At 51.8% G+C, this 22,191-nt stretch overlaps 2 protein-coding genes across 2 annotated transcripts in view; one reads left to right on the top strand and one right to left on the bottom strand.

Moving 5' to 3' along the window:
* MARCHF9 (membrane associated ring-CH-type finger 9) overlaps nucleotides 1-10,735 on the bottom strand; it is an 80,689-nt gene extending 69,954 nt beyond the window's left edge. Inside the window, exon 1 of the mRNA XM_048490940.1 lies at nucleotides 9,972-10,735. Coding sequence (XP_048346897.1) covers nucleotides 9,972-10,448 — 477 coding nt within the window. The 5' untranslated portion in view covers nucleotides 10,449-10,735. The remainder of the gene's footprint in view (nucleotides 1-9,971) is intronic.
* Nucleotides 10,736-13,587: 2,852 nt separating this feature from the next.
* Nucleotides 13,588-22,191, top strand: part of LOC125427925 (advillin-like) — a 23,389-nt gene continuing 14,785 nt past the window's right edge. Inside the window, exons 1-3 of the mRNA XM_048487493.1 lie at nucleotides 13,588-13,778; nucleotides 14,799-14,913; nucleotides 18,323-18,466. Of these exons, the coding sequence (XP_048343450.1) occupies nucleotides 13,588-13,778; nucleotides 14,799-14,913; nucleotides 18,323-18,466 (450 nt within the window). The remainder of the gene's footprint in view (nucleotides 13,779-14,798; nucleotides 14,914-18,322; nucleotides 18,467-22,191) is intronic.

Genomic DNA, 22,191 nt, shown 5'->3' with positions numbered 1-22,191 from the left:
TCAGGAAGCTTTTCCTGATGTTTAATAAACAAAATAACAAACAGCCTAACAATGTCAATCTAAGTTGAGGTATGCCCTTCTAAGACCATCAACTTCAATGGGCACTAAGAAAGATGCAACTCGGCTTAGGATCGTCATGTAAATCAGCCAGATGCTGCTGCAACAACAGTAATTGATCTAGTTCAGTGGTTCTCAACCTGTGGGCCGCGACCCCTGTGGGGGTCGAACGACCCTTTCACAGGGGTCGCCTAAGACTCTCTGCATCGGTGTTCTCCATCTGTAAAATGGATAAATGTTAGGGTTGGGGGTCACCACAGCATGAGGAGCTGTATTAAAGGGCCGCGGCATTAGGAAGGTTGAGAACCACTGATCTAGTTTCTAGTCCACTTTGCTTGGCCGGGGTGCCAGCCTTCTCCAGCAGTGGCTTTGAGCTGTGGAACAAGGAAGGTGTTTGCTCAGAAGCATCGACTCTCACAAACGAATTTTAATCTCCAGAAGAAATGCCTAGTTTGCCATTTGCGATTCAGAATGCACCTCCCCTTCTGCCTGGCTGCCTCTCCCAGTACATTTCCCAAAGAGCCTTAGGTTTGACAGAAAGCTCTTACTGGTGCACGTTACCCAGGACCCGAGGGCGAAAAACCTGTTAGAGGCTTTACTCACCTTAAGTGAAATCTGGGTGCTGCAAGATTGAGTACAACTTTGTAAGGCTTGTAAGACAGAGATGTTCCACCAGACTTATGGTTGAAGAAGCAATGGGGTCTAACTAGCTTGCTTCCCTTTTCCCTTCTTTTTCCTTTTCCTATTAGTTATACGGGTATGTTATGGGGGGATATAGTTAATTTTATTCCCCCTGGTTGATATTATGGAGCTGCTGATGCCAGGGGCGTAACGAGGCAGCCCTGGGCAAACTGTAGCCCTGGGCAAAACCTGAGTTGGATGCCCCCCCCCCCATGGGCGGCCACTCCACCACGACCAATTTTTTTTTTCAGGAGACTGCCCTAATGATACCCCCCAAGTTTGGTGCAGTTTGGTTCAGGGGGGCCAAAGTTATGGACCCTCAAAACTGTAGCCCCCATCTCCTATTAGCTCCCATTGGAAACAATGGGGGATGGGGCACCCCCTTTGGGAGTCCATAACTTTGGACTCCCTGAACCAAACCTCACCAAACTTGGGGGGTAGCATAAGGACAGTCTCCTGATGATACGCTGAAATTCTGGTGCCGCTAGCCTAAAAACTGCACCCCCTGCAGGCCAAAAATGGAAAACCACTAAAACTACCCAAAAGCGGGCCAAGCATTTTGATGCCCCCCACAAGGTGATACCCAGAACAGCTTCTTGCGCTGTACCCAATGGACGTACGCCAGTGGCTGATGCAAATTACCTGCTGATCTACTGTTTAATTGTTCTGGATTATCCAATGGTTTTATAGATCCTTTCATGGCTTTATCTAATTAACTGTTGTAAGCCGCCCTGAGCCCATAAGGGGAAGGCAATGGCGTACCTAAAGGGGGATAGAGGGGGCTGACACCCCAGGTGCCACTTGAGCGGGTCATGTGGGGGCACATTCGGCAGCTCCTCCTCTTGTGCCCCCCATTCACCAGCCTCCGCCCACTTGCCTGGCCCACCTGCCACTCGCCCTCTCACCGCTCGCCAAGCCCGCCACTCACAGCCTACCCACCAGAGACGTAGGAAAGGGGTTGAGGGCACCCTTTCCCTCCCCCCTCCCCGGGGGGTGCAATTTTGGGTGGAGGTTGCCATTTTGGGGGAAGGGCACAATTTCAGAACCTGCCCCAGGCACCATTTTCTAAGAATATGCCACTGGTTGAAGGGCAGTCTACAAATCAAAGGCCAGCAACGTTTTCTCATTTCAGGCTATTTTCCCTGTACAAACCACAGCCAACCCTACAGAGTTCCCATCCGTTCTTTTCATCTTTAATTTCTTCTCATTATTATACAGAGGGCAATTTCATGCATTAAAAAGTCAAGTCACTGACTCAGTAACCCCGTGAAGTTCCACTTCGTGAGTTTTTCAAGGCAAGAGATGAGCCGAGGTGGCTTGTGATTGCCTTTTTCTTCATGGCAGCGACTGTCTCCTTTGGCAGCCCCCCCATTCAAGCGCCGACCCTGCTTAGCTTTCAAGTTTACATGAGATTGAATGAGTCAGGCCGTGGGCTAGTGTTTTGCGTGGCCCGGGGGGCAAATCCAGATTTGCCTTGGAATATGGCATTCAATCAAAACTCCCTGACAAGTGTATTTGTACACTATACATCAGTGATGGTGAACCTTTTCGAGACCAAGTGCCCAAATTGCAACCCAAAACCCACTTATTTATCGCAAAGTGCCCACATGGCAATTTAACCTCAATACTGAGGTTTTAGTTTAGAAAAAACAGCTGGCTCTGAGGCGTGCATTACTCGGGAGAAAGCTTGGTGGTAGTTGGTGGCTTTGCTTTGAAGCAACCGTGCAACTCTTCCAATGGGTGAATCACGACCCTAGAAGGTTTACTCAGAAGCAAGCCCCATTGCCAGCAACCGAGCTTACTCCCAGGTAAAGGATCGCTTTACTCCCAGGTAAAGGATTTAGCTCTTCGCATGAAAATCGAGGTGGGGTTTTGGGTTACCTAAACTGCTGGCCCGAGCCCAGGTGTTAGGTTTAATCTTAATAACCGAGGGCGGCAGCCCAGGCCAGCCACAGATATTGGAACTCTGTGTGTGCCCACAGAGAAGGCTCTGAGTGCCACCTCTGGCACCCGTGCCATAGGTTCACCATACTGCTATACATGCTCGCAAAACATTTGTTTCTAGTATTGTGTATTATTATGTGTGAACCAGGCCAGATAGACACTATTTATTTATTTATTTATTGATTGATTGATTGATTGATTGATTGATTGATTGATTGATTGATTGATTGATTCATTGATTCATTGATTCATTGGGTTTATATACCGCCCTCCCCCGGAGGGCTCAGGGCGGTGAACAAATATAAAATAGAGCACATACATCAAATTAAAATTCAATAAATATCAGTTAATAGGCTCTAATAGAATAAACCCCACCCCATTAAAATGCAGTATTATTAATTCAACATAGAAGATGGCAACTGCTAACCATTCCCTTAAAACCAGAAGGAAGGGGCGGCAAACTCCGCTTGATGTTCTAAGGGGGAGGGGGGCCCATCAGCGGCTGGTCTCCCCAAAGGCCCGGCGGAACAGCTCAGTCTTACAGGCCCTGCGGAACTCACTAAGGTCCCGCAGGGCCCGAACAGCTGATGGAAGAGCGTTCCACCAGGCCGGGGCCAGAGCTGTAAAGGCTCTGGCCCGGGTGGAGGCCAGCCGCATCATTGAGGGGCCAGGGATCACCAGTAGATTGGCCTCTGCTGAGCGCAGAGGCCGATTCGGGACTACCATGTTACAAGGCCAGGCAGCTTAAATGCCTGCGCGCACCTAGACAGGAGTATGCTCAGCTTGAACGTGGTGGGGTTTGAACACATGAAGCTTATACTAAATCCTTATACTAAATCAGACCACCAGTCTATTGTTCACTTATTCCGACAGCAGCTTCAGGGTCTCAGGCAGAGGTGGAGCACTCATGGGGACATGTGGGGTCACGTGTCCCTGGGAACACACCAGCTGGTCATGTGGGGGCAGAGAATTACATAAGAACATAAGAACAAGCCAGCTGGATCAGACCAGAGTCCATCTAGTCCAGCTCTCTGCTACTCGCAGTGGCCCACCAGGTGTCTTTGGGAGCTCACATGCAGGAGGTGAAAGCAATGGCCTTCTGCGGCTGTTGCTCCCGAGCACCTGGACTGTTAAGGCATTTGCAATCTCAGATCAAAGAGGATCAAGATTGGTAGCCATAAATCGACTTCTCCTCCATAAATCTGTCCAAGCCCCTTTTAAAGCTCTCCAGGTTAGTGGCCATCACCACCTCCTGTGGCAGCATATTCCAAACACCAATCACACGTTGCGTGAAGAAATGTTTCCTTTTATTAGTCCTAATTCTTCCCCCCAGCATTTTCAATGAATTGCCCCCACACTGCTCCCCTCAGCCACGCCACGCCACGCCGCTCCTTCAGCCAGTGGAGCCTCTGCCGGTCGCAGGAGCAGCCTGGCAGGGCCAGGCCGAGGGGGGGACCGCGGCAGGCTCCCACTGGCTAAGGTAAATGGGGCGTGGTAGGGGGGCATGGAGGTGGGTGGTGCCCAGAGCAGGTGTTGCCCCGGGCGCCATTTCTCCCCCACCCCTACACCTCAGGTCCTTTTCAATTTGAAGACCCGGAGACAGAACGTGGGACCTTCTAATTGCAAGCAAATGCTCTGCCACTGAGCCACGGCCTCTCCCCAAAGAAGAGGGCTTCCATTCCATATGGTAATCCATAAAACTGTCTTGGCCTATCACGGTCAGTGCTGTCTGCTCGGACTGGCAGTGCCCTCCAGGCTCTCAAGTGGAGCTCTTTCACATCACCTGCCACTTGGTACTTTTCACTGGAGATGCCAAGGTTTCAACCTGGGACATTTTGCATGCAAAGCAAAGGATCTTCTACTGAGTTACACTTTGTCCTGCGCCCGGGGCGGGGTCCCCTCCGGGACCCCTGTTGCCAACCCACCTTCCCCTGCCCGGTTGCTGGAATCACCGGCCTCACTCCCGTTCTCCGGGGAGTGGACTAACTGAGACAGCCGTCTCAGCCACAGGATGCCCCTGCCACCCACGGGCGGCCCAGGGTCCGCAGAACACTAGGCCAGGCGAGCAGGGAAGCCTCCCTGCCAACCCCAGCCTTAGCGGTCTCTCTCTCCCCCCTGGCTTTGGGCTGCTCTCTCTGCCCGCCGCTCCTCCTCTTTCCCCCGTCCTTTCCCTCTGGCCTCTGCTCCTCTTCCCCCTCTAGGGGGTTCTCCTCCAGGACTCTCCCCTGCCTGTTCTCAACTCTTTCCAGCTCTCCCCCCACGCACACGCTCCCACTCCTTCCCTCCTTCTCCCTTTGCACGCCCCTTCTTATCCCCTCGCTCCTTAACGCGGGGGTTGAAAACCCCGCCTCTCTGCCTCTGTGTTCCCTGCCTCCGCCCCTAATTAGCCCAAGAGGGCTTAGCTGGTCCTGCTCGCCCGGCGCTGTCCTTGCCTTGCAGGGCTCTTTGTTGGCCGGCTTCCTTGCCGGCCGACCAACGTGGCGAGTCTTGCCGGTGGAGCCTCCGCATGTTCCGCCAGCCGAAAGAGGAGTGGGGCGATCCCCCGAGCCGTCGGCGCGGCGGCTCTTGCCCAGCAGCCTCCCGCGCCGCCAGTGAGTCGTCTGCCGGTTGCGGTCGCAAGGCGGGGGCCAAGGCCGGGGAGGGGGTCGGTGCTACCCCCGCACCCGGACACACCTCCTCCTCATACTTGCTGCTCAGTCAACCTCCACAGGATCAGGCTATGATGGGGAAGAACGGGAGACAGATGGGATCTATGGGATACAATCGACCCGCCCAAGTCCTATTGAAACAAACAGGATCTCCCGACTCTCCTGCAGGATCCTTTCAGCTCAAGGAAGCTGGCATCGTAGAAGTTCCTGCTGGATTTGGCTCCATATTCATTAATAACAGGGAGGGGAAGGGCCATTTGGTGGCTGTCTGCCTCGGGCATCAAAACGCTTTGGGCTGGCCCTATATAATTAAGTCGCATGTCTCAAGAACCGAGAACTGAGCTCTAGTGAGTCCCGGCTCAAGCTAAGCTGCAGAGGTGCCAGTCAGGGCAAGGCAGATTAATTGCCGGTAGGCGTGAACCACATGCGCATAACAAGGGCACATTCAGGTTCATGCATGGCCAAGTGGAAGTACAATCGCATGGACAAGCAGACGCAGATATCCCACAATGCCAAGCGACAATACAAACACAGAAGCAAATATCTCTACCTCCATAAGAATCCCTGACATGGATGGCCCAGCCTACCCTGCTTTCAGGAGCCGTGTGGCATAGTGGTTAAGTGCTCGCACTGCCACTCACACAGTCAGGAGTTCGAGCCCCCTGTGGGTCAGATATCCTGGCAGCTGGCTCATGGTCACCTCAGCCAGCCAGCCATTTCTTGGTCGGTAAATGAGTACCTAGCTCATAGCTAGGGGGTAAAGAATAGCCGGGGAAAGCAATGGCAAACTACCCCACAAAAACGGCTTGCCTGTGAAATCACTGCTTGTAGTGGTACCCCAGGGTCGGACATGACTGAAGGGGACCTTACCCTGCTTTCAAGAGTATAACTAGGGTGGGGCATGTCAGGGCTTGACACCCCCCCCGGCACTGTTTGAGGGGGGGACCAGGGGAGGCCCCCCACAAGCTCTGCACCCCCACCATCAATCTGTGCCCCGCCCCAAACTCCATTTGAAGTTGGAGAGGTTGGGGGGTGCGCAGATTGATGTTTGCCCTGGGCACCAACTTTAGAAGATAAACCCTTGCCTGCTCTCCTAAGATCTCAGAAACTAAGTGGAGTCAGGCCAAGTTAGTATTTGGATGGGAAACCACCAAGGAAGTCCACAGTTGCTATGCAGAGGCAGGCAATGGCAAACCACCTCAGTTGCTCTCTTCCCTTGAAAACCTTACAGGGATGCCCTTAAGTCAACTGCAACTTGACAGCACTTTCCAAAAGCTACGCTCTCCTTCCACATCGGAGTTTATTTTAATAAAGGGGAAATGAAACACACGTGTTTACAGATACATCGGAGGCAGGAATTTTACTGCATGAACATACATGCACACAGACATCTTTATAAATGGAAGAGTACCTGGCACACTGACTTGTCAACAAAATGTGACAGCCGCAAGAACAGAAAATATAAATGTGCCTAGATATACGATGAGTCATACCCAGAAACATGCATGTGTCCCCCGACATCCGAATGTGAAAATACTACGATACGTCCCCACCGCAAACACATAGGAACATGCAGAAAATGAAAACTAAACAATGAACTTCGTGAACGGTCCCTTTTTTGAACCTGTGTATAAATAGACATATGCAAAAGAAAACTGGTATTTGTATAGGCTTACACAAAGCTCCTCATGGGGACAATTTGCACGGAACAATGTGCACAAATACACACAATTGCATTTATAAGCCATAATGCCATAAAACCAACTACATCCTAAAAAGACACCTACACGGTGACCTGACTTCTGTTCTATCAATTCAGATGAATATCAGTGCCACTTTACCCGACAGACTTCCTCGTCACAACACGGACTGTGAAACACCACCAGAAGTGCAGGATCCAACCACAGCATTTGTTCCATTCCTCAACGCCCCAACTGCTCTCCATATCTCAGCTGCACACAGTCAACATACGGCAGGCTCAACCGTCTCTCTCCAGCCCATATCACTGAATGCTTCTAGAGGACTTCGCTGCTTCCGCTTGGACATTGCACACACCCGTAACAACCCCTTGACACAGTTGAAACATGCTGCGTTCACAGTCAGGGGGCACGAATTCTCCCCCCACCCCCACCCCCAAGCCTTGCTTGTGATGGGCTTCTGGGTCAGGAGGATAGCCAATTCCAGATTAAGTCAAAATCTGGAATTTTAAAACAGAACAATTCTGGCTCCATAACCTTCTCCACCTTCCACTGACAAACCTGTACAGGTCCTTTGTTTGTCGACTGCTCATCGCAGCATGAGATTTTTTTTTTCCAACATGGGCACAGCCTCTATCTAAGGAAAAAAACCCACCATGTGCAATATTGGCCTCTTCAAAAGCCCCCATCCCACCCCCGGGCTCTAGTAGTCTAATGCAAACTCCCCGGACTAGAAGCCAAAACTCTTCCAAATTATGCCATAAAGACGACGTTGAAATGCACCTTCTCTGTCCTAGACAATGCACATGGGGAATTGACAATATTAAATACTGTGGCAGCTCGATCTCCAAAAACATGATTAATTACAAATTCCCCCACAAAGGAAACCCTAATCTCCACTCCGGTGTCTGTCTGTATTTAAGCAAGTCCCCAGGAGGGAACGATCAAACAGCTCGGCAAAGGGATGGGGTCTTGCTTCTCCTATCCTCGAACCCGCAAGGATTTTCACGGTAAACAAAGCCCACCCTCCTTTCATCCCGCAAAATGCCCCCAGATACGTCAGCTCCATACATCCCAGTTCCTCTAACTAGGGCAGGGAGACCCTTAGGAAGATGTTCCTATTGTATACATTACAGTAGCTCTCACACAAGGGGAGGGGGGGGGGGACCAGAACACACACAAAAAACCATTCCTTTGCAAATCTGTGTGTTCTTGTGCATTCCAGACCTCCAGACTAGGCTACCGGGGACCACAGCCGAGATGTCTGAAAGAGCTTGGGTTATTCGAAGGGAAAATGCAGCTTAGCTGCAAGAAGTGACCACAGGGATCAATAGGTGGCATTTCTCAGAGCCAACGAGACTGCTCTAGGAGGTGCTGCTCTAGGAGGTGCGGTCTCCTTCTCACTGGCACAGGGCTCCTAGGCCCTCTGCCAGGCTCTGCTTTTAAATGCCCTACTGCTTTCTGTCTGCTGGAATCCCCAGCATTCTCCATCGTATCTTGTTTCCAAACAGCTCGCCACGATTTGGCTTTTTTAGCGTCCCCCCCATCACCACCCATTTCGCCTTTACTCTCCTCCTTATGCTGTTCACAGGGTAGAGTTCTTCTTTGTCTTCCCAGCATAAAACCCCCGTCACACCTCACTCCTGACAGCAGCTGGTTGGGAGGAGACAGGAGGACTTCCTGGAGGAAGACGCGCTCGGCAGAAGCGAGCTGGGGACGATATCAAGGTGGGAGAAGAGAAAGGTCCCTGCTCAAAGCTGTGGCACCTCAACCTGCCCAGAGACGTGACCTTTTCCCAAACTTGTTCCAGCGGCATAGGCCTCCGGCTTGAGGAAGGCCCCATTTCAACCTCAAGAGTACTGCTTCCCGCTCAAATGCCCAGGGAGTGCCTCTCTACAGGTGGCACATCGGCTCAGCCATCCATTTTTCATTCACCTGCCCCTTGGATCAAATCTAGTCCATCTTCAACCACCCCCACCTCCCAATCTAGTCAAAGAGTTTCCTTTGAAACAGAATGCAGGAAAGTGAATTTCTAAGACTGGGGAGGCGCCAAAGGAGGGGAAAGCCTTCCCCAATATGCCCTTATCTCACAAACTGACCTAGTGGTTACAGTCAGGATGATCCTCGCCCTGGTTTCAAGAGGAGGGCATCCCACCGGAACACACAGCCCTTTTGACTATATGACCATAACATCTCATGGCACGCTTACAAAATATGGAGGGTGTTGGGCATATATTCCCCAGTTGGCACAGCGCCTCCACCTTCCCACGCTTCCTGCTGGTATTAAGTAGAGGAGATGCCATCTGACCGTCAGCCACTCCCTTGCCCTCTCTGTCCCCATTACCAGAGTTTTCAGAGTCCTGGCAAAGATTTGGCCTGGCACACACACCCCGGCACAGCCTGGACCAGGTGCTCCCCAGTATCCAGAGACACCCGAATCACAATGTCCTTCTACAACTCCAGGAGAGATGCTGAAAGTCTGGTCCACACCTTGAAAACGCCATGAACTCAACACCACCTCTCATCTTGGGTTTCAACATCTCCAGCACTCTGACCACAGGGACTCTGGCTTGGGGGCAGGTAGACGGCCAGGCCCTTACCTGAGAACCCGGACCAGTTGGCCAAGTCATCCAACTACACCAGGGGTCTTCAAACCATGGCCCTCCAGATGTTCATAGACGACCATTCCCACGAGCCCGACCACTTGGCCACGCTGGCAGGGGTTGATGGGAATTGTCGCCCATGAACATCTGGAGGGCCAATAGTTTGAAGACCCCTGAACTACACCCACTCCACCCGCAGGTGTCCAGGTTCTCGCGCCTCCAGGTGCCAGTCGCAGGCCGCTCTCCCTGGTGCCCAAACACACCCCATCCCCCGGCTCACCCCAGAGCCTTGGGTGACCTCCCCCTTCCGCACCCCTGCTGGGGGGCTCGCCCCCACTGACCTGCTCCGGTCCCTGGAAGCAAATCCGGCACTGCGGCGTCCTCATGCCACTGTCCAGGCTGCTGGTGAGCGACACCGCGTCCAAGGCGCCGCCGGCCCCGGCCTGCTGCGCCTGCGGCGGCTGCTGCTGCTGCTGCCCCCCGGGGGGCTGAGGCCGGGGGTCCTTCTCCTCCAGGGCCAGGCTCCGCGGCCGCGTCTCGGCGCCTCCCCCGCCATAGTACTCCGCCTCGTCGTCCTGCGGGACCGCGCAGTCGGGCCACCCGCAGCTGCCCAGCGGGCCCCGGCTGCCCCCGGCTCCGGCCTCGGGCTCCGGGCGGCCGCGGCGCATCAGCACCAGCAGCTTCAGCTCGTTGAAGAACATGCGGATCCGGTACTTGAACATGGTGGGGGGCGTCCTCCGGCGGCGGCGGCGGCGGCGCTGCTCGGCTGGGGGGGTCGGCGGCGGAGGGGGGCGATTAGCGGCGCCCCTGCCCCGCATCGGGGGACGGGGCGGGCGAGGGGGGCGCGGGGGAGGCCCGGCGGGCGCGGCGGGGGCCGAGGCCGGAGAGCCGCATCTCGGGCCCCCCAAGGGGACGGGGCACCTGCGTGTTTACAGGTGTGTGCCGTGCGTGCCGGGGGGTGGGGGTGGGGGCGCTGAGGCTCGGGCGCAGGGCAAGGTCTGGCTGGAAAGGCCGGCCTTCCCCACGGGGATCGCCTGGAAGCGGCCCTCGGGGCGAGGGCGCTAGCGGGGGGGGGGGGGCGGGCGCGTGGCCTCCGACGGGGAGGGTCAGGGCAGGGGCCGGCGGGTGGAGCCGCCCCAGGCGGGGCTGAGCCCGGAAGGCGCCCGGGCGGTGGCGGGAGGGCGAGCCCCTCCGCCCGGGTGGGGCCTGCTGGCCCTAGGAGCCCGCCTGCCGAGTCCCGCGGGGCATGGCCCAGCACAAAGCGGCGGCTCCGGGGCCGAGGCCTGCCGACGCGCCCGGAATCCAACCGCACGACGCGGGCTGCGCCTCCTCTTCTGCGGCGGCGGCTCCCTCTCCGCCTTCCTCCCGGGCGGCTCTCCCAGCCGCGCCGCACTAGCAGCGGGGCCCCTCTCCGCCGCCTCCTCTTCCTCGTCCTCCCGGCTGGGCAGGCGGCTCCTTTGTCTGCAGAGCTACGGGGCCGGGGGCTCCCTCCCGCAGCCGCAGCCGCCGCGCCGCCGGGCCTGGGCCAGCCGCATCCCCGCGCCTCCGAGCTCCCGCAGACGGGCGGCCCTTCCACCCTCGCTGGACGCGGGGAGGACGGCGGCGGGCACGTCGTCGCTGCTGCTGCTCCGGCTGCCGCTGGCGCGGGGCTCTTTATGCCGCCCGGCCCGGCGCGCCGCGGGGGCTCTTCTCAGGGCGACCCCCCCGGCCCGGGCTCGCCCGCGCGCCCTCCCGCGCCCTCCTCCCGCTGCCACCCCCGGGCTGGGGCGCACGGCTGGCTGGCTGGCGGCGGCGGCGCTGCTTCAGAGCCCGGGCGAGGGAAGATGGCTTCTCCTTCCGGTACGGCATGTTAAATAAAACATTTCGGGAGGCGAGCAGGAGCCGAGCGGGCGGAGGAGGCCCGACGGCGGCGGCGGCGGCTGCTGCTGCGGGGAGGGACCGGGGGAGGGACCGCGGGAGGAGGAGGGGGGGCGCTCGGAGGCGGGCCAGGAGCGTGAGGTTGGTGCGCCACGGCTGCGCCACGGACCTCGACCACGTGGAGAGGGGGGGGGGGAGTCCCGGGAAATGTGAACGGGGCCCTGACAGGCAGCCCCCTCCCCTTCCAGAGATTCCTAGATAGAGGCGGGGGTCGGGGGGGGTGGGGAGAGAAGAGCAAGGAGCCATTTTAAGACCTCGCCTCGCCCCATCCGATCGCAGCCCCAGATGCCGCGCTCAAGGGTCGCAGGGATCCCAACGCGGTTCCGAATGGACCCCCTGGTCTCCGCGAAACTGTGCCGGAGCCCTACGGAGGGGGGCAGAGGGAGGCGCGCGGGAGATTTGGCCCATCGTGGGGAGGGGAAGGATTTGCATCCAGATCCAGAGGTCTCGGGTGGCACTGGAGGTCCCAGGTAAACCAAAGAACACACCTGCATTCGCTGGGACTCGGTGTTCTCACGGCGGCGGCGCAGATGGAGCTCTGAGTCAGGGTGTGGGGTCGCAGAACAAAGGGAGGCGAAACAACCACACTTTCTACCCTGGCACAGATTTTCACCCGTGGGATGGGGGTGTTTTGCCATGTCGGTCTCCGTGCCCGCCTTCAAGCTGAAGCGTTACTTCGGAGCCTTTCAAAACTTTGCAAATCTGGCACATGCTCCATGACCATGATTTACCTCCTTGATCTCAGATTGCAAATGCCTTAGCAGACCAGGTGCTCAGGAGCAACAGCCGCAGAAGGCCATTGCTATCACCTCCTGCACGTGAGCTCCCAATGGCACCTGGTGGGCCACTGCAAGTAGCAGAGAGCTGGACTAGATGGACTCTGGTCTGATCCAGCTGGCTTGTTCTTATGTTCTTATTATTTTTTTCCCCCAGACCGTTCTAGTGCTTCTCAAGAGATCGGGACAGCCAGTCACTCACCCAGAGAGCGCGCTGACAATCATGTCTTTATCCTGACACCAGGATCAGAAATTCGAGTCCCACTCCGGAGGGAATCAGTCTTGCCGAAGTCCCATTCAGACCAGTGAAATAAATGAACGGTCCAGTTCGTCTGAACGGGATTTAAGGACGCGCATATAGGTTCTCCGGAACGGGGTGTCCTCGGTGTTTAAAATCTGCCAACAGTGGCTTTTAAAAAGTTTTAAAATGAATTATTGTTTGGCTACGGCTTCCTTTCGTTTTAAGAATATGAGCATTGGATGTACCCGTTCAGATCCCAGAGAAACGAAAAACTGGGGAATATGTGGCAGGGTGGGGTATTAGAGTGTTTGAGTGGGATCTGGGAGGCTTGGGTTTGAAAACCCTCTGCTGCTGCAGAAGCACACCCGATAACCTGGAGTCGGCCACTTCCTCAGTTTTGCCTACCTTAGAAGGTTGTTGTTGGGAAGATTGAACAGAAGACAGGATATAAGTGGTTTTGTGTTCCCATTGAGGATAAGATGGAGGAGGGGCAAACAGTGTTGTGGGATGGTGGGAACGATACCGTGAGTAGGTAAAGAAGATTTTAAGCCACTCTGCTTAGAAGAAGAGTTTGGATTTATACCCCCCCTTTCTCTCCTGTAAGGGAGAGTCAAAGGGGCTTATAAACTCCTTTCCTTTCCTCTCCCCACAACAGACATCTTGTGAGGGAGGTGAAAATGAGAGAGTTCTGAGGAAACTGTGACCAGCCCAAGGTCACCCAGCAGGCTTCATATGTAGGAGTGGGGAAACAAATCCAGTTCACCAGGTAAGAGTCCACCTACTCTTAACCACTACACCGCACTGAGGAAGGCAGAATAACAGAAGATGGCCTTTTCCGCAGTCCAGCCAGAATGGACCAGTAGATAGCAGATACACTTCCAGCCTAGGGCACAAAGTGGGAGCTGTACTGGTACCTGCATCTCTGGTCCTTGGAGCCACCTTGGTCACGCGTGTGTTATGCAGGAGCTTCCACACAGACGCTGTGGCTGCTTAGCTTCCTGTGTTTGGCCGCGTTGGCGGCGCATGAGGTTCGCGGAGTGTGGGAACATTGGGAAGGAGAGCGGCGTTCTGCGGGACCTGCTTTGGAGCAGCCCCGTAGCTGAGCGTTCGCTTTGTTGCCTCCGGCCTACCGACCTCAACCATCCCCTGCTCAGGGTGACGGGACTGTGGTGGACCCAGGACTGTCTCCAAGAGAAAATGGTGGCATCCTTAGGGTGAAAATGGGAGTGTGAAGGGCAGGAACGACGGCCGCTGATACGCCTCTTCCCAAGGGTTCACATCTGTTAGATTTACTTGGTATTATTTACAAGATTCAGTTGTGTGTAGTGAAGGTGTTTTGCATCCTTCTTTGTTGACTGAAGGCAATGAACCCGCAGCCCTGACCTGGGTGCTAGTCAGGTTTTATTTATTTATTGTTTATATTTGTAACTTGCTCTCCCCTGTCTAGTAGAACTCACAGCAAACATTTAATACAGTAATTAAAACTGTTAAAACCACAAAAACTTGATATATTACTTTTAAACCATAAAAGACGGTGCTTTAAAATAACATCCTGGATTAAGATCAATGAGGACCTATAGCAGTGGTGGCGAACCTATGGCACGGGTGCCAGAGGTGGCACTCAGAGCCCTCTCTGTGGGCACTCGCAAACAGAGTCGCCCCCTCCCCCCCACATCTAGGCTGGCCTGGGCCGCTGGGCTCGATTATTAGCATTAAACCCAAGACCTAGTTTTGGGGAGGCAGTGTAGGTAACCCTGTTAAGCGCTGTTAAACCCCACTGATTTTCATGCGAAGAACTAAAGTGCAGTTTTTTACCTGAGAGTAAGCTCGGTTGCTGGCAATGGGGCTTACTTCTGAGTGAACCCTCCTAGGGTCGTGATTCACCTGTTGGAAGAGTTGGACGGTTGTTTTAAAGCAAAGCCAACAACCTCGGAGCCAACTAAAACCTCAGTATTCAGGTTAAATTGCCGTGTTGGCACTTTGCAATAAATAAGTGGGTTTTGGGTTGCAATTTGGGCACTCGGTCTCAAAAAGGTTCGCCATCACTGACCTATAGAGAACTGGGGGTGGGGTGCAGGGATACGACAAGCAGCCGTTCAGGGGGTAACCGAGAGAACTGCTAGGTGGAGGGCCCAGGCGGTAAAGGATGAAGGGGGGGGGGGGGTCCCAGAACCCAAGCAGACATACTATGTGTGTCGTATAGGCCATATAACTGTCACTGTCCTCAACTATAGGCCCCATGGAACTTCTCAGTCTTGCAAGTCCAATAGAATCTTCCTGGCCCCCACTATGTACTTGAGAGTGGGCCCTCTGTCTCTTACTCAGAAGGAGAGTAATGGACAGACCCCCGTATGGTCTCTCACTCTGGTTGGGAGTTACTAGAGCAGCAGTGGCGTAGTGGTTAAGAGCAGGTGCGTTCTAATCTGGAGGAACCGGGTTTGATTCCCCGCTCTGCCGCTTGAGCTGTGGAGGCTTATCTGGAGAATTCAGATTAACCTGTGCACTCCCAACACACGCCAGCTGGGTGACCTTGGGCTAGTCACAGTTCTTCGGAGCTCTCTCAGCCCCACCTACCTCACAGGGTGTTTGTTGTGAGTGGGAAGGGCAAGAAGATTGTCAGCCCCTTTGAGTCTCCTACAGGAGAGAAAGGGGGGATACAAACTCTTCTTCTTCTACTATTGGGATGTCCTCCCACCATGACCTCTGGTTGCCCTATACCACTCCCAATAGTGCAGATGGATAACAAAAGAAAAAGAGGGCAATGGGGGCAGGGGGATACCTCTGGCAATTCTGCCGGCCAACACCCCCCTCCCCTTATAACAAAATAATAATAAAAGTTCCCTCTAAAACCTGCTAGACCTGCCTCCCTGCCTCTCTTCTCCAAGTATACAGTGTAAAACAAAAGGGAAAAGGGGGGGGTCCAGTCTGCCCCGAATGGGGCTGCTTCTTGAGTAGCTGCCCAGCCTCACCTTCTTCAGGTGTTCCAAATGGGTGGGCTGGGATCCACAAGCCCTCTGGCTGCAGGCCACAGCTCCGCAGTTTAGGATGGCGACTGTCAATCAGCTAGACTTTAAGATGTCACAAGTTTCTTTTTTTGGTGCATACAAAAGATCTCAGGCTTGGATTTGACAGGGAGGACTTGAAAGAGGCACGGGACTTCGTGAACAGAGAGGGGGAAGCAGTTCTAGGCGTCGTCATCAGCCCGGCAGAAGGCTCAGGGGTGGGTGTGGGAGGAGACCGAAAGAGGGCTGGCAGCAGACTGGCGTGTTCACAAACACACAGTAGGGTTTTTAAAGGGAGTAATCCAAAGGCAGAACTATAAAAAGTTATGAGGAAATCATCACGCTCGAGTTACTATTTTAAAAACGTCTACAGGACCTTCCCTAATGCTTTACATAATGGTATAAGTCTGATAAGACAGCCCCTGTCGGGAGAACCTTATGTGCCCACGTTGCCAAAACAAATAGTGTGGCCACATGCAGTTAAAGCTGGAGTCTGGAATTAGAAGGCTAGAGGAGAGACAGGGCTAATCCAGTATAGGACTAAATATGAACATAAGAACATAAGAACAAGCCAGCTGGATCAGACCAGAGTCCATCTAGTCCAGCTCTCTGCTACTCGCAGTGGCCCACCAGGTGCCTTTGGGAGCTCACATGCAGGAGGTGAAAGCAATGGCCTTCTGCTGCTGCTGCTGAGAGCACCCTCAGACCTATTAAAACATTTGCAATCTCAGATCAAGGAGGATCAAGATTGGTAGCCATAAATCAACTTCTCCTCCATAAATCTGTCCAAGCCCCTTTTAAAGCTAACCCTAACCCATCACCACCTCCTGTGGCAGCATATTCCAAACACCAATCACACGTTGCGTGAAGAAGTGTTTCCTTTTATTAGTCCTAATTCTTCCCCCCAGCATTTTCAATGAATGCCCCCTGGTTCTATGACTCCCTAAAAAAGAAAAAGAAATCTTTAAGTTAAGGGTGGGTGGGACACTAGAGTAACCAGTATGGGAAGGAAGCAACGGGCAACTTTTTTATGGAGCTAAAGAACTTCCCGCTTGGCCCTGCATGGACTGGACTAGCCCGGTCTCTTCAGTTCATGGAAACTAAGCGCAGTTGGACCTGATTATGTTTCGGAAGGGATTAAGTTGCCATCTATTTTTGTAATACTCCTGCAGTGCACATTGCTATTAGGCGTTATTGCATTATTGTTTTAATTTTTTGTTTAGCTCTATTTTAAATGTTTTTATGGATTGAGCCCTGCAGGGGCAGGGCAGGGCACAAATTTGAAATGTAAATAAGTAAGTAAGTATTTGGATGAGAAACCACCATCGAAGACCAGGCTTGTTATGGAGAGGCAGGCAGTGTCGAACTACCTCTGTTGGTCTCTTGCCTTTGTAAGCCCTATGGGATCACCCTAAGATGGCTATGACTTGATGGCAACGGGATGCTGTAATGAATGGGAAATGGTAGAGGTGATAATGAAGAAGAAGAAGAAGAAGAAGAAGAAGAAGAAGAAGAAGAAGAAGAAGAAGAAGAAGAAGAAGAAGAAGAGAGGAGGAGAGGAGGAGGAGGAGGTGGTGGTAGGTGGTAGGTGGTAGGTGGGGCTGAGAGAGTTCCAAAGAACTGTGACTAGCCCAAGGTCACCCAGCAGGAATGTAGGAGAGTGGAAACACATCTGGTTCACAGGATAAGCCTCTGCCATTCAGGTGGAGGAGTGGGGCGTCAAACCCGGCTCTCCAGATTATCCACCTGCTCTTAACCACTACATGCTAAACTGTAGCCCAAATGTGAATCCTACATAGATCTATGCCAGCGCATGAAAACAATCAAACGTGGCATTCCTGTTTGTATTTTTTATGCGCTGCGAAACATCATCCTGTGTCCCGATTCCCTGTTCATTGTCCGGAATGCAGAAAATGTGTGGATTATTAATGACCTTATTGATTTAATCATTTACAGTTCGTCTTCTTTGCTGAGACTCAAGACTGATTACAGAATATTAACAAAAAATTCAGTCTCATAAATTATAAATCCATAAATCATCCAATAAACAATGCAACAGGACAAGGATTACGGAATTGGAAATCAATGTATTCCAGTCACTAGTAACGTTAACACTGTTTTGTTAATGCTGGTAGACTTTTTTTCTACTGGCTCATTATTGGGTCTCTTGCTCAAAGTGTTGAAGTAGTTTGGCTCATTCACTGTAAAAGTGGCTTCTTTAAAAGGAAGGACAAGGAGTTCATGGTGAACGTAGAAGAGACCAGAAAGCCCCGCGGCACAGAGTCTTAAGCTACAGTGCTGCAGCCAAAGCTCTGCTCCTGACCTGAGTTCGATCCTGCCGGAAGTCAGTTTCAGGTAGCTGGCTCAAAGTTGACTCTAGCCTTCTAGCCTTCCGAGGTCAGTAAAATGAGAACCCCTTGTGAGGTGAGTGGGGCTGAGAGAGTTCAGAGAGAACTGTGACTAGGCAAGGGTCACCCGGTAGGCTTCATGTGGAGGAGGGGGGGGACCAAACTTGGTTCACCGGATTGGAGTCCTCTGCTTTTAACCACTACACCAGGCTGACCATCTAAAAAGAAGACTGGTACTGAGGGAAGATGAGGGTTATGAACCTCATGCAACTGGGGAAAACAGCTGGGGGGTAATTTTTAATGGAAAAACTGTTTGGAGAATGAAGATGTCTCTCCCAATCCCACGCTTGTTTTCCACTTTCATTTGCAGCCCGTGCAGGTGTGCTTTGTATTTTTAAACAAATGCAGGGAAAACTGGACGCGACTGAGATGTCGTTTGGTCCAGACGTGAAGAGCGATGGAGGGCCCAAAGAGGCAAGTGACCGACGCGCTCGGCGTAATGGGAAAGGGAAGCGGCATTCTGAATTGATTGGAGTGGGAAGATTCGGCAAGGTGAAAAGCCAACAAGAGCCATGTTGATAACAAATCTGTGGGGAAAAAGCAAAGGGATTTTTTTCCCCCCAAGGTGCTGAGAAAAGATCTGGAAAAGAGGTTTGAGCGAAATTCTGCACTGGCTGTAACATGAATTCACGCAACTGGATTTGCAACCTGGAGAGTGTGTGATGAAACTTAAATACACCAACAAAAAGGAAGAGAAGGGAACTGTAACTATTTCCGCTCATTCCGCCTTTTGTTTCCACCTTCCAAATGTCTCCAACGGCCACCAGGAGTTCCCTTTGAGCTTAAATGTTTATTAAACAGTTTAGTACAACTTTACATAAGAACATAAGAACATGAGAACTAGCCTGCTGGATCAGACCAGAGTCCATCTAGTCCAGCACTCTGCTACTCGCAGTGGCCCACCAGGTGCCTTTGGGAGCTCACATGCAGGATGTGAAAGCAAAGGCCTTCTGCTGCTGCTCCTGAGCACCTGGTCTGCTAAGGCATTTGCAATCTGAGATCAAGGAGGATCAAGATTGGTAGCCATAGATTGACTTCTCCTCCATAAATCTGTCCAAGCCCTTTTTAAAGCTATCCAGGTTAGTGGTCATCACCACCTCCTGTGGCAGCATATTCCAAACACCAATCACACGTTGCGTGAAGAAGTGTTTCCTTTTATTAGTTCTAATTCTTCCCCCCAGCATTTTCAATGGATGCCCCCTGGTTCTAGTATTGTGAGAAAGAGAGAAAAATTTCTCTCAGTCCACATTTTCTACCCCATGCATAATTGTATAGACTTCAATCATATCCCCCCTCAGACGTCTCCTCTCCAAACTACCAAACTAAAGAGTCCCAAACGCTGCAGCCTCTCCTCATAAGGAAGGTGCTCCAATCCTTCAATCATCCTCGTTGCCCTTCTCTGCACCTTTGCATTATCCTTGGATTGCATCAATGTTTTATTACAGTGTGGTCTTTATTCTACAATTTTCATTTCATTGTTTTTTCCAGTGGTATGGTCCTGTTCGATTGGTCTGTTCACTGTACCTATTATTCCAGTCTTTGCTGCATTGTTTTTATACCTCTGTGATCGGCCTTGAGTTTTGGCAAGAAAGGCGCATAATAAATGAAGTAAGTAAATAAATAAATATTGTTACCTTTTAGCTTTTTAATCTGATGGAAGGGGAAGATAAAATGAGACAGATATGTCAACACATAACACATGCAGACATAAGCATACATCAATATCTCTAGTTCTCTGCAGGGCCCCATATATGCGTACTGAAATCTGGCGACTGGAACCCTGAACAGACAAGATACATCTTTCTACAAACCTGAAAAAAGCCCTGGGTTTGCAGAAAAATCTGAAATCTTAAAACACATATGGGGTTAAAAAAAACCCTCAAATAATAGAAACTTTAACAAAAACAAGCTTTAAGAAATTGTAGCTTCGAGAAACAAATGCCTTCAGTGTTCATAGGACATCTAATAGTAAATAGCCATCTAATAATAATCATAGGCCATCTAATAGTAAATAACCTTTACTAGACAACCACACAGTACTGCCAGCCTTCAAGCCTTGGTTTCTGTCAGCATAGGGAGGAGGGGGCTATTTATTATTAGATGGCTATTTACTATTAGATGGCCTATGTATTCCATTGGATTAATTGAATTGTTATGCATTTGTTTGGGGTTGTTGTGAGCCGCCTAGAGCCCTTCGGGGATGAGGCAGCCTATAAAATTGAATAAATAAATACATAAATTTTTTTTTACTTTTGGGGAAGGACTCATTAGGGTCAGATGAGATGTTAACCACGAGCAACTTGCTACCATGCAACTTCCATGACTGACTTCCTGGGTACTTTCTGCTGTTCAGCAGCAGCTACTTTACAAAAGTCAGATGGGTGTGGTGGTTAGAATCTTAGACTAGGATCCGGAAGACCCAGGTTTGAATCCTTACTGTCTCATCCAAAGCCCCAGTGTTGGGACATGGCACTGCCCCACTGCCTCCAAGAGGGACTTCCAGTGGCACAGGGAGCAAACAACAAAGAACCCCCCCCGCCACCACTGGACAGCCCCCCATTACACATAAGTCCAAGAGCTGTGACCATGGTATAATGGCCACAAATCTGGGATGGAAGCCAACTAATGTTGGCTCCACTCCCGAGACCAGCCCTGCCACGGCCCCACTGCACCAACATGGCTAGCTGCAGAGTGGGAGTACCACCATGGTGCTGGGCGCTGCATCTAGGTGCTATGGGGCACAGCAACAGCTCCCCCCAGCATTTCTGCTCCTCCATCAGGGTAAGTACTCTGGGGACGGTGAATCCGCTGGCATGAGTGTGCGTTGTTTCCATGGCGTGATTAGATCTCTGCATTTGGATGGGATGTTTATCTGCCATGGAAACTTGCTTGGTGACCTTGGACCAATCACACATTCTCAACCGACCCTACCTCACAGGGTTATTGTAAGGGGTAAAAGAGGGAAGGAGAAAGATGAAGATAGACAGATAAAGGACCATTGGAGAGTGAGTGCAAAAAAGAGAAGGAAGCAGCAATAGAGGAGATGCTAGGGAAGCTGCCAGGGAAGGAAAACAGTAAAGTGGGGGATGGGGAAAGGAAAGGAAATGTCCCTCGCCAGTTCCTGTAGAATAGATTGCTCATGTGTACCTCTGATTCTGTTCCCTTCCCTGTGTCTCTTTTTTGTGAGTGTTTTTTAATTCAGTTCAACTGTCAAACTGCAGTTTTTTCCTCATCTAAATTAAAGTAATTGACTTTTATAAGGGGGAAGAATTAGGACTAATAAAAGGAAACACTTCTTCACACAATGTGTGATTGGTGTTTGGAATATGCTGCCACAGGAGGTGGTGATGGCCACTCACCTGGATGGCTTTAAAAAGGGCTTGGACAGATTGATGGAGGAGAATTCGATCTCTGGCTACCAATCTTGATCCTCCTTGATCTGAGGTTGCAAAGGCCTTAGCAGACCAGGTGCTCAGGAGCAGCAGCAGCAGAAGGCCATTGCTTTCGCATCCTGCACATGAGCTCCCAAAAGCACCTGGTGGGCCACTGCGAGTAGCAGAGAGCTGGACTAGATGGACTCTGGTCTGATCCAGCTGGCTTGTTCTTATGTTCTTATAACCTATAGCTGACCTCAAGATTCAGTGTTCTAGGGTTTATTTGACCCAAGTGCTTGCTGTGGTTTTTAGCATCCCAGGGACTAGTACAGGTGGAAAACAATTGAATCGAACAGCTTATTGCTCATAATTACCGGGGAAGGAAATTTTTTTTAAAGAGATCCAGCCTGGTGTTCCGGTTAAGAGCGGGTGGATTCTAATCTGGAGAACCGGGTTTGATTCTCCACTCCTAGAGGTTGCTACTCCAGGGTAACTGATGTAAGGATGGTAGGAGTTGCTGTATACCAAAGTAACTGCTAATTTAAACAGAATTGATCTGAGGACCTTAACTCACACATGGGACAACTCACACCAGACTTGTGGGTATGGATATACTGGAAAAGAACTCCTTGTTGGCTGGCAACATGTAGAAATCCATTTTGAGACATATTTTAGAGAACGTCTGTAATTCTTTTTTTTAGCTCAGAAGTTGAGATAAACTTGCAGTTGTTAAAGGGGATCATAATCTCTTCCTGCTGTTAAAGGTTCTTTGAAAGAATGGAAGCAAATACACCCACATGCTCAAAGGAAACCACTGGGTCGATATTTCAGGGTGCATCATCA

This window comes from Sphaerodactylus townsendi, linkage group LG03 (genome assembly GCF_021028975.2).
Source record: "Sphaerodactylus townsendi isolate TG3544 linkage group LG03, MPM_Stown_v2.3, whole genome shotgun sequence".
NCBI classification, from domain to species: Eukaryota; Metazoa; Chordata; class Lepidosauria; order Squamata; family Sphaerodactylidae; genus Sphaerodactylus; species Sphaerodactylus townsendi.
The sequence above is the reverse complement of the archived record's forward strand: the minus strand, read 5'-3'. Positions and strand labels throughout refer to the sequence as shown.